Source organism: Onthophagus taurus, chromosome 1 (assembly GCF_036711975.1).
Source record: "Onthophagus taurus isolate NC chromosome 1, IU_Otau_3.0, whole genome shotgun sequence".
Lineage (NCBI taxonomy): Eukaryota > Metazoa > Arthropoda > Insecta > Coleoptera > Scarabaeidae > Onthophagus > Onthophagus taurus.
Window position 1 is genome coordinate 3,939,045 of NC_091966.1, and position 12,335 is coordinate 3,951,379.

Here is a 12,335-nt window from a genome sequence, read left to right on the forward strand (position 1 = left end):
TAGTTTTGACTCAACCCCTATCCCATCATTTTGCTATCATGTGCAAAATATTGAGCGATTATTAATAAAATTATAAGCTTTTCAACGAAACAGAATAATAAATCGCTATATTTTTAAATCGTTTTGAAACCATCAGCGTTTATTAATAAAATTATAAGCTTTTCAACGAAAAAGACAGTTTATTAAAATATCTATTAGTTCTTGAGATATCAACACTTAAATAAACATCAATCTGTATTATTCTCATTCTATGAATTAATTTGGGTCAACTTTAAAAAATCGTAATAAATCGGAATATTAAGAAATAGTTTTGAAACCATCAGCATTTATTAATGAAATTATAAGCTTTTCAAAGAAAAAGGCCGTTTTCGAAAATACCTTTTAGTTCTTGAGATATCAACTCTTAAACATCACTCTGTATTATTCACAATTCTATGAGTTAATTTGGGTCAACTTCAAAAAATCGTAATAAATCCGAATATTAATACATTGTTTTGAAACCATCAGCGTTTATTAATGAAATTATAAGCTTTTCAACGAAAAAGACAGTTTATTAAAATACCTTTTAGTTCTTGAGATATCAACTCTTAAACATCACTCAGTATTATTCTCAATTCTATGAGTTAATTTGGGTCAACTTCAAAAAATCGTAATAAATTGGAATTTTAATAAATCATTTTGAAACCATCAGCGTTTATTAATAAAATTATAAGCTTTTCAACGAAAAAGGCCGTTTTCTAAAATAGCTTTTACTTCTTGAGATATCAACTCCTAAACATCAATCTGTTTTATTCTCACTTCTATGCATTAATTTGGGTCAAATACAAAAAATCGTAATAAATCCGAATATTAACAAATCGTCTTGAAACCATCAGCGTTTATTAATAAATTTATAAGCTTTTCAACGAAAAAGACCGTTTTCTAAAATATCTTTTACTTCTTGAGATATCAACTCCTAAACATCAATCTGTTTTATTCTCACTTCTATGCATTAATTTGGGTCAAATACAAAAAATCGTAATAAATCCGAATATTAACAAATCGTCTCGAAACCATCAGCGTTTATTAATAAAACTATAGGCTTTTCAACGAAAAAGACCGTTTTCTAAAATATCTTTTAGTTCTTGAGATATCAACTCTTAAACATCAATCTGTATTATTCTCATTTCTATGCATTAATTTTGGTCAACTTCAAAAAATCGTAATCAATCGGAATATTAACACATAGTTTTGAAACCATCAGCGTTTATTAATAAAATTATAAGCTTTTCAACGAAACAGACCGTTTTCTAAAATATCATTTAGTTCTTGAGATATCAACACTTAAACATCAATCCGTATTATTCCCATTTTATGAATTATAGGGTCAAATTCAAAAAATCGTAATAAATCGGAATATTAACACATAGCTTTGAAACCAACAGAGCTTATTAATAAAACTATAAGCTTTTCAACGAAAAAGGCCGTTTTCTAAAATACCTTTTAGTTCTTGAGATATCAACTCTTAAACATCAATCTGTATTATTCTCATTTCTATGCATTAATTTTGGTCAACTTCAAAAAATCGTAATCAATCGGAATATTAACACATAGTTTTGAAACCATCAGCGTTTATTAATAAAATTATAAGCTTTTCAACGAAAAAGACCGTTTTCTAAAATATCTTTTAGTTCTTGAGATATCAACACTTAAACATCAATCTGTATTATTCCCATTTTATGAATTATAGGGTCAACTTCAAAAAATTCGTAATAAATCGGAATATTAACACATAGCTTTGAAACCATCAGCGTTTATTAATAAAATTATAAGCTTTTCAACGAAAAAGGCCGTTTCCTAAAATATCTATTAGTTCTTGAGATATCAACTCTTAAACATCAATCTGTATTATTCTCACTTCTATACATTAATTTGGATCAACTTACAAAAATCGTAATAAATCCGAATATTAACAAATCGTTTTGAAACCATTAGCGTTTATTAATAAATTTATAAGCTTTTCAACGAAAAAGGCCGTTTTCTAAAATAGCTATTACTTCTTGAGATATCAACTCCTAAACATCAATCTGTTTTATTCTCACTTCTATGCATTAATTTGGGTCAAATACAAAAAATCGTAATAAATCCGAATATTAACAAATCGTCTTGAAACCATCAGCGTTTATTAATAAATTTATAAGCTTTTCAACGAAAAAGACCGTTTTCTAAAATATCTTTTACTTCTTGAGATATCAACTCCTAAACATCAATCTGTTTTATTCTCACTTCTATGCATTAATTTGGGTCAAATACAAAAAATCGTAATAAATCCGAATATTAACAAATCGTCTCGAAACCATCAGCGTTTATTAATAAAATTATAGGCTTTTCAACGAAAAAGACCGTTTTCTAAAATATCTTTTAGTTCTTGAGATATCAACTCTTAAACATCAATCTGTATTATTCTCATTTCTATGCATTAATTTTGGTCAATTTCAAAAAATCGTAATCAATCGGAATATTAACACATAGTTTTGAAACCATCAGCGTTTATTAATAAAATTATAAGCTTTTCAACGAAACAGACCGTTTTCTAAAATATCATTTAGTTCTTGAGATATCAACACTTAAACATCAATCTGTATTATTCCCATTTTATGAATTTTAGGGTCAAATTCAAAAAATCGTAATAAATCGGAATATTAACACATAGCTTTGAAACCATCAGCGTTTATTAATAAAATTATAAGCTTTTCAACGAAAAAGGCCGTTTCCTAAAATATCTATTAGTTCTTGAGATATCAACTATTAAACATCACTCTGTATTATTCTCAATTCTATGAGTTAATTTGGGTCAACTTCAAAAATCGTAATTAATAGTAGTACCAAGTTCTAAATCTTAATCAACGACGACAAAAAAATTGATGAGTTTAATATAAATGAATAGACCAAAATGATATAGGAGAAAACGAAATAAGAAACTTTATCTTCCCAATTCCTTACTCTCTGCCAGGACGTGCAATGGTGTGATTGCCAATGCAGCCTACGCGTTGTAATATACCTAATACTTAAAAGTTTCCTTCTGTCCTCAAGAATAACCTCCGTTTTTGATTCCTCCACTTTGAGGCCGATATTTGTTAGGCATTCAATGACTCTTTTGATGGAGTATTTTGTCAACTTTTGTTACTTTCTGTACTATGATTGTAAGATCATGAGTGTAGTTTTGACTCAACCCCTATCCCATCATTTTTATCATGGGCAAAATATTGAACCAAAAACCTTCCAATCGAAACATTCAATGGCAGAAAATAAGCAGGATTTTTAGCATTATACTTAGGTGAAAAAATCAGATAAATTCAAGAAGTCAGATAGCTGGAACCCTCTCTGTCATGAATAACACGGTTCCATAAAAAGCATTCAAGATTTAACTCTCAGATGAGTAGCTGGACAATTTTAACAAGTTTTAATAAAACTAATTTTGTTATGAATCATTTTTAAAAGTATTCATACTCATTTTTAATTAATTTGTTTATATTGAAACGTAACATTTTTTGCATAATAAATTCTCTTTATTATTTGTTTTAAAAAATTAAATATTAATAGAAAATCGAAATTCCCTTGTTTGAAAACGTCCAATTTCGTTAACTTCGCCGTTTTTATCTTCGTTCGTTCTTTCTAAAGTAAATTTGACTTTCGAACCGAGTTTAAAAGAAAAAAAAACCAAGTGGGTTAAGTTTAAATCATTTATTTCTTTTAAAAGCACACATTTAGAAGTTTTTACTTTGGTGTATGTGTGAGTGTTTGTTATAAAAATATCTTTCGTGTAAGTTCTTTTAATTAATGTGTTTTAACGATAAATAATAATACTTAAATACATGTTTTTTGTTAATTCTTTGGAGCAATTTTAATTTGATTTTCGCTTATAAAGTGGGTTTCTGCAACTCGGAGTGAGCCTGATGTGCTTTCATGAAGTAAGTCACCATATCGATGGGTAAAGGGAACACAATGGTCGAGGTCTTTTCAGAGGAAATTGTACTTAAGGTCTGTAGAAATTAGGAGAAATTAATTTATTTAGACGAAAAAGTTTTTATTTCATTCTATTTGAAATTTATTTGGGAGTTATTTTAATTAATAAATCATTCCATTATTGAATTAATTGATGCATTCTTTTTGTTAAAAAAAATAATTTAACAAAAAATGCAAGAATAAGCTTTTTTTAATAGGTGAAAAAGTGATATTAATAAAAAAGCACAAATTTGTTTCTAGGTGGGTATCAGTTTTTATTCCATTTGTGAAAAAGTGTAACATCAAATAGTTAGTTCATAATAGTTAATAACAGATATTAATATTTATTAATGTTACATCTAGTTTTTTTTAAACATCGATTTCAAAAAATTTTTATTTGTCTGCTTTAGTATTTTTTGTAGTCCACAAGTTCAAACGGTTTTGAACACGATTAAAAATATTTACGATTCATATTCGTATTCAAATATTAAACTTGCGTTATATTTTTTTAGGCAAAAAATGTGATAAGGTAGTTGTAGCCAAGAACACATATAGTTTTTTTTTATTTTTGTGTTTTGGCACCCGTTTCGATTCCGATAAGTACAATGTGTCCGTAAAGTCATGGTGCACTTTTGATCGGTCACAAGAAAGTAATCAAGCAAGATAAAAATGTGAAATTTTCACCAAATAAAAGAAAAACCCTAGTAGTTTCATACCTTTTTAGTGCAGTTCAATGTGGCTCCCTACACACATCTAAACGAAAATCAAGTTCAGCCCAGACACGGTCATATTTTAAAAGTCGTAACAAATCCGAATATTAATAAACCGTTTTGAAAGTATCAGCATTTATTGATTAAATTATAAACTTTTCAATGAAAAAAACCGTTTTCTAAAATACCTTTTAGTTCTTGAGATATCAACTCTTAAACATCAATCTGTTTTATTTTCACTTTTATGGATTAATTTGGGTCAACTACAAAAAATCATAATAAATCGCTACATTTATAAATCGTTTTGAAACCATCAGCGTTTATTAATAAAATTATAAGCTTTTCAACGAAAAAGACCGTTTATTAAAATATCTTTTAGTTCTTGAGATATCAACTCTTAAACATCAATCTGTTTTATTCTCACTTTTATGGATTAATTTGGGTCAAATACAAAAAATCGTAATAAATTGCTATATTTATAAATCGTTTTGAAACCATCAGCGATTATTAATAAAATTATAAGCTTTTCAACGAAAAAGACCGTTTATTAAAATATCTTTTAGTTCTTGAGATATCAACTCTTAAACATCAATCTGTTTTATTCTCACTTTTATGGATTAATTTGGGTCAAATACAAAAAATCGTAATAAATTGCTATATTTATAAATCGTTTTGAAACCATCAGCGATTTTTAATAAAATTATAAGCTTTTCAACGAAAAAGAGCGTTTATTAAAATATCTTTTAGTTCTTGAGATATCAACTCTTAAACATCACTCTGTATTATTCTCAATTCTATGAGTTAATTTGGGTTAACTTGAAAAAATCGTAATAAATCCGAATATTAACAAATCGTCTTGAAACCATCAGCGATTATTAATAAATTTATAAGCTTTTCAACGAAAAAGACCGTTTATTAAAATACCTTTTAGTTCTTGAGATATCAACTCTTAAACATCACTCTGTATTATTCTCAATTCTATGAGTTAATTTGGGTCAACCTTAAAAAATCGTAATAAATCCGAATATTAACATATCGTTTTGAAACCATCAGCATTTATTAATGAAATTATAAGCTTTTCAACGAAAAAGACCGTATTCTATAATATCTTTTAGTTCTTGAGATATCAACACTTAAACATCTATCTGTATTATTCTCATTTTATGAATTATAGGGTCAACTTCAAAAAATCGTAATAAATCGGAATATTAACACATCGTTTTGAAACCATCAGCGTTTATTAATAAAATTATAAGCTTTTCAACGAAAAAGACCGTTTTCCAAAATATCTTTTAGTTCTTGAGATATCAACTCTTAAACATCAATCTGTATTATTCTCATTTCTATGCATTAATTTTGGTCAACTTCAAAAAATCGTAATCAATCGGAATATTAACACATAGTTTTGGAACCATCAGCGATTATTAATAAAATTATAAGCTTTTCAACGAAACAGACCGTTTATTAAAATACCTTTTAGTTCTTGAGATATCAACTCTTAAACATCAATCTGTTTTATTCTCACTTTTATGGATTAATTTGGGTCAACTACAAAAAATCGTAATAAATCGCTATATTTTTAAATCGTTTTGAAACCATCAGCGTTTATTAATAAAATTATAAGCTTTTCAACGAAAAAGACAGTTTATTAAAATATCTATTAGTTCTTGAGATATCAACACTTAAATAAACATCAATCTGTATTATTCTCATTCTATGAATTAATTTGGGTCAACTTTAAAAAATCGTAATAAATCGGAATATTAAGAAATAGTTTTGAAACCATCAGCATTTATTAATGAAATTATAAGCTTTTCAAAGAAAAAGGCCGTTTTCTAAAATACCTTTTAGTTCTTGAGATATCAACTCTTAAACATCACTCTGTATTATTCACAATTCTATGAGTTAATTTGGGTCAACTTCAAAAAATCGTAATAAATCCGAATATTAATACATTGTTTTGAAACCATCAGCGTTTATTAATAAAATTATAGGCTTTTCAACGAAAAAGACCGTTTATTAAAATATCTTTTAGTTCTTGAGATATCAACTCTTAAACATCAATCTGTTTTATTCTCACTTTTATGGATTAATTTGGGTCAAATACAAAAAATCGTAATAAATTGCTATATTTATAAATCGTCTTGAAACCATCAGCGTTTATTAATAAATTTATAAGCTTTTCAACGAAAAAGACCGTTTTTTAAAATATCTTTTAGTTCTTGAGATATCAACTCTTAAACATCAATCTGTTTTATTCTCACTTTTATGGATTAATTTGGGTCAAATACAAAAAATCGTAATAAATTGCTATATTTATAAATCGTCTTGAAACCATCAGCGTTTATTAATAAAATTATAGGCTTTTCAACGAAAAAGACCGTTTATTAAAATATCTTTTAGTTCTTGAGATATCAACTCTTAAACATCAATCTGTTTTATTCTCACTTTTATGGATTAATTTGGGTCAAATACAAAAAATCGTAATAAATTGCTATATTTATAAATCGTCTTGAAACCATCAGCGTTTATTAATAAATTTATAAGCTTTTCAACGAAAAAGACCGTTTTTTAAAATATCTTTTAGTTCTTGAGATATCAACTCTTAAACATCAATCTGTATTATTCTCATTTCTATGCATTAATTTTGGTCAACTTCAAAAAATCGTAATCAATCGGAATAATAACAAATCGTTTTGAAACCATCAGCGTTTATTAATGAAATTATAAGCTTTTCAACGAAAAAGACAGTTTATTAAAATACCTTTTAGTTCTTGAGATATCAACTCTTAAACATCACTCAGTATTATTCTCAATTCTATGCATTAATTTGGGTCAAATACAAAAAATCGTAATAAATCCGAATATTAACAAATCGTCTTGAAACCATCAGCGTTTATTAATAAATTTATAAGCTTTTCAACGAAAAAGACCGTCTTCTAAAATATCTTTTACTTCTTGAGATATCAACTCCTAAACATCAATCTGTTTTATTCTCACTTCTATGCATTAATGTGGGTCAAATACAAAAAATCGTAATAAATCCGAATATTAACAAATCGTCTCGAAACCATCAGCGTTTATTAATAAATTTATAAGCTTTTCAACGAAACAGATCGTTTTCTAAAATATCATTTAGTTCTTGAGATATCAACACTTAAACATCAATCTGTATTATTCCTATTTTATGAATTATAGGGTCAAATTCAAAAAATCGTAATAAATCGCAATATTAACACATCGTTTTGAAACCATCAGCGTTTATTAATAAAATTATAGGCTTTTCAACGAAAAAGACCATTTTCTAAAATATCTTTTAGTTCTCGAGATATCAACTCTTAAACATCAATCTGTATTATTCTCATTTCTATGCATTAATTTTGGTCAACTTCAAAAAATCGTAATCAATCGGAATATTAACACATAGTTTTGAAACCATCAGCGTTTATTAATAAAATTATAAGCTTTTCAACGAAAAAGACTGTTTTCTAAAATATCTTTTAGTTCTTGAGATATCAAGACTTAAACATCAATCTGTATTATTCCCATTTTATGAATTATAGGGTCAATTTCAAAAAATCGTAATAAATCGGAATATTTACACATAGCTTTGAAACCATCAGCGTTTATTAATAAAATTATAAGCTTTTCAACGAAAAAGGTCGTTTTCTAAAATATCTATTAGTTCTTGAGATATCAACTCTTAAACATCAATCTGTATTATTCTCACTTCTATGCATTAATTTGGGTCAACTTACAAAAATCGTAATAAATCCGAATATTAACAAATCGTTTTGAAACCATTAGCGTTTGTTAATAAATTTATAAGCTTTTCAACGAAAAGGACCCTTTTCTAAAATATCTTTTAATTCTTGAGATATCAACACTTAAACATCAATCTGTATTATTCCCATTTTATGAATTATAGGGTCAATTTCAAAAAATCGTAATAAATCAGAATATTAACAAATTGTTTTGAAACCATCAACGTTTATTAACAAAATTATAAGCTTTTCAACAGAAAAGACCGTTTTCTAAAATATCTTTTAGTTCTTGAGATATCAACTCTTAAACATCAACCTGTTTTATTCTCACTTTTATGGATTGATTTTGGTCAACTTCAAAAAATCGTAATAAATCGGAATATTAATAAATCATTTTGAAACTATCAGCGTTTATTAATAATGTTATAAGCTTTTCAATGAAGAAGACCGTTTATTAAAATATGTTTTAGTTCTTGAGATATGAACTTTTAAACATCAATCTGTATTATTCACACTTCTATGTATTAATTTGGGTCAAATTCAAAAAATCGTAATAAATCGGAATATTAACAAATCGATTTGAAACCATCAGTGTTTATTAATGAAATTATAAGCTTTCCAACAAAAACGACCGTTTTGTAAAATATCTTTTAGTTCTTAACATTTCAACTCTTAAACATCACTCTGTTTTGTTCTAACTTTTATGAATTAACTTCGACATATGTGTAGAACAAAAAATGAACTCCACAGCAAATTACATTGAACAGGTAAGAAACTAGGAGGGTTTTTCTTTTATTTGGTGAAAATTTCACATTTCTATCTTGCTTTGTTCCTTTAGTATGCCCGGTGAAAAGTGCACCACGACTTTACGGACACACTCTATTTAAAATTTTTATTTTTTAATTAATTCAATAAATATTTCAATAATAAATTCAGTCTTACACGTGAATGAATTCTTTATCTAAAAAAAATAATACATTTCGTGTTGATAAAGTGCAATTTTATAATAAAAATTATTTTCAACACTTTCTATACAACAATTAAATTCGTATTGGTTGCAAACATTTTTTTGTTTCGTTTTGTTTAAAAAGTCTCGAAGAATTCCTTTTGATTCTTCGTTTAGTTTTGAGCAGTATTTCAAGTAAGATTAATTCGAAAAGAATAAAAATAAATTACATATCTTTAAATACAACATCTAAGTGACGACATCAATTTTTTTTTTTAATTTTTAAAGACGCTACACGAAATAATGATTATTTTATGTAAGTAGATATGAACGTTTTCTTTTGATGACTAGTTTTTCTATTTCGAAATAATATCTAAAAATGTGCATTTGTAGTGCATCTTAATTATAACTTTTTTTTAATAATACAACTTGATTAAAATTTCTTTTCTTTTATAACAATTTCGATTCAAGATAAAAATTGACTTATAATTAATCCATTAATCTTAATACAAAAAAAAGATATTTTGATTTCATCCTCACCACGATATCTTTTTTACAAACTATCGACGTTGTTTTGATGCAATAACATTTGTTGCATTTGTTGCAATTTCTGTTGGAGTTGTTGCTCTTTATTGTTCATAAAGAACTGAAGAATGTCGATTGGTAACGGAAAGACGATTGTTGAGTTTTTCTCGCTCGAAATCGTATTTAAAGTCTAAATAATTAAAATATAAATTTTAATATCACCATGCAATTTTATTGATTGCAAATTGAAAGTTGTTGATTGATTAAAAAAGTTATTTAATCCAAATGGATGCGAAACGTTAATATATACATTTAGCCAGAACGGAAACTGGGTCGAAATATATTTATTTTTTGTTGGAAATGAACGTTTTCGATGTTCGTTTAATAGTCGCTCAATCAATCAAATCGTTTTCAATATTAATTACAACGTTATTAAATACTCAACATAAATCATAACTTTTACCCAACCTAATCAGAATTTTAATTAGTTAGCTCATTTAAGTGAATAGCAACTCAAATTACAAAAATGCCCAAAACATTAAAAAGCTAAAGATTTTTAAATTTCAAGCTCAATTTAAACAACAATAATCCATCAAAATATTTTTTTACCTGCAAATAACGTAATTGTAAAGCAGCAGGTGAATCCCCAATAACTTCGGAAGCTTCCCTCAAAGCTCTCGAAGCTTTTTGTTCTCCTTCAGCCGCGATGACTTTAGCGCGAGCCTCTCTGGCGGCTTCAGCTTCAGCCGCCATAGCTCTTTGAAGTTGAATTGGTAAACGAACGTCTTTTCTAAAAATAACAAATTTTTTTTAAATAATTATTACACAAAATAAATAAACTCACATTTCAACTCTTTCAACGTTTATTCCCCAAGCATCTGTTGCTTCATCCAAAAGGGATTTCATATGTTGAGAAATACTTTCGCGTTCGCTTAAGAGTTCGTGTAAAGGCCTTTGACCCATGATGTTCCTTAAGGTGGTTTGCGCGAGTAATCTCGTTGAATGATGAGCATTTTCAACGTTTGCAATCGATACGGTCGCGTTTGAAACTCGATAATAAACGACGGCGTCAACGGAAACTGTAACACTATCTTTGGTTAAAACCTAAAATGAAATAAAATTACCCCAATTTGTTTAAGATTCAATTAATAAAAACCTCTTGAGGTGGAATATCGTAAGTTCTGGTTCTTAAATCAACTCGGGCGTATGCATCGATGCAGGGTAAGATGAAAAATATTCCTGGAAAAGAATTATCTTGATTAATTTACTTAGTTAATCCTAAATAGTTTGTTATTGCTTCATGTATAATTAAAATGGACTTTTATAATTAAAACGGAGCTAAACCCATGATGTTGAATTCAATATCACAAGCAGATTTCAACGACAAAGAAATGAGAAAAAAAATTAAAGATCAAAAAGATTCTGTCCATTAAAAGCAACCTGTAAAATGTATTTCTCAATCGGAATAAAATTGGAGTCTTAAAAACCTTTAAAATGTATAGAAGGAAACCCTGTAATTTTTTTATAGGAAATTCTCCCCCATTTATTGGTTTACTTATTCAAAAGGTTCCTCGTCATCCCGATGGGATTCATCAAGAACGATCCCTTTTCTTGTTTTAGATTGTTAGGTTGACATAAAATATTTAATATCTAAAATTCAGTAATTAAAGTTATTAATTAATGTTATTAATTATATGTGATTAATTGCATATTTCCACGTTATCGATTAAATTCCACACTTTGACCATATAATTAAACAAAATTTGTAAATGAAATAAATAATGGAGGAGTTAAAAAAAATGAGTGAACTTTTCAACAAAACAAACCGTTTTTTAAAATATCTTTTGGTTCTTGAGATATCAAGTCTTAAACATCAATCTGTTTTATTCTCATTTCTATGGATTAACTTGGGTCACCTTTAGAAAATCGTAATAAATAGGAATTTTAATAAATCATTTTGAAACCATCAGCGTTTATTAATAAAATTATAAGCTTTTCAACAAAAAAGACCGTTTTGTAAAATATCTTTTAGTTATTGAGATATCAACCCTTAAACATCAATCTGTATTATTCTCTATGAATTAATTTGGGTCAATTTCAAAAAATCGTAATAAATAGGAATATTAACAAATAGTTTTGAAACCATCAGCGTTTATTAATAAAATTATAAGCTTTTCAACAAAAAAGCTCGTTTTCTAAAATATCTTGTAGTTCTTGAGACATCAACTCTTAAATATCAACCTGATTTATTCTCAGTTTTATGGATTGATTTTGGTCAACTTCAAAAAATCATAATAAATCGGAATATTAATAAATTATTTTGAAACTATCAGCGTTTATTAATAATATTATAAGCTTTTCAACGAAAAAGACCGTTTATTAAAATATTTTTTAGTTCTTGAGATA

General features: G+C 27.0%; 1 protein-coding gene across 5 annotated transcripts in view; it reads right to left on the minus strand.

Moving 5' to 3' along the window:
• The window catches only part of LOC111420706 (band 7 protein AGAP004871), a 52,520-nt gene that overhangs the window by 1,078 nt on the left and 39,107 nt on the right, over positions 1 to 12,335 (minus strand). For 3 of the 5 annotated variants that reach the window (XM_071194663.1, XM_071194657.1, XM_071194674.1), the window contains 4 exons: positions 11,086 to 11,168; positions 10,774 to 11,033; positions 10,539 to 10,719; positions 4,235 to 10,119 (listed from right to left, as the gene is read on the minus strand). In XM_071194663.1, coding sequence (XP_071050764.1) covers positions 9,958 to 10,119; positions 10,539 to 10,719; positions 10,774 to 11,033; positions 11,086 to 11,168 — 686 coding nt within the window. In that variant the 3' untranslated portion in view covers positions 4,235 to 9,957. Of the gene's footprint in view, positions 1 to 3,708; positions 4,023 to 4,234; positions 10,120 to 10,538; positions 10,720 to 10,773; positions 11,034 to 11,085; positions 11,169 to 12,335 lie in introns of those variants that run through there. The other 2 variants (XM_071194667.1, XM_071194671.1) reach the window with 2 other exon arrangements.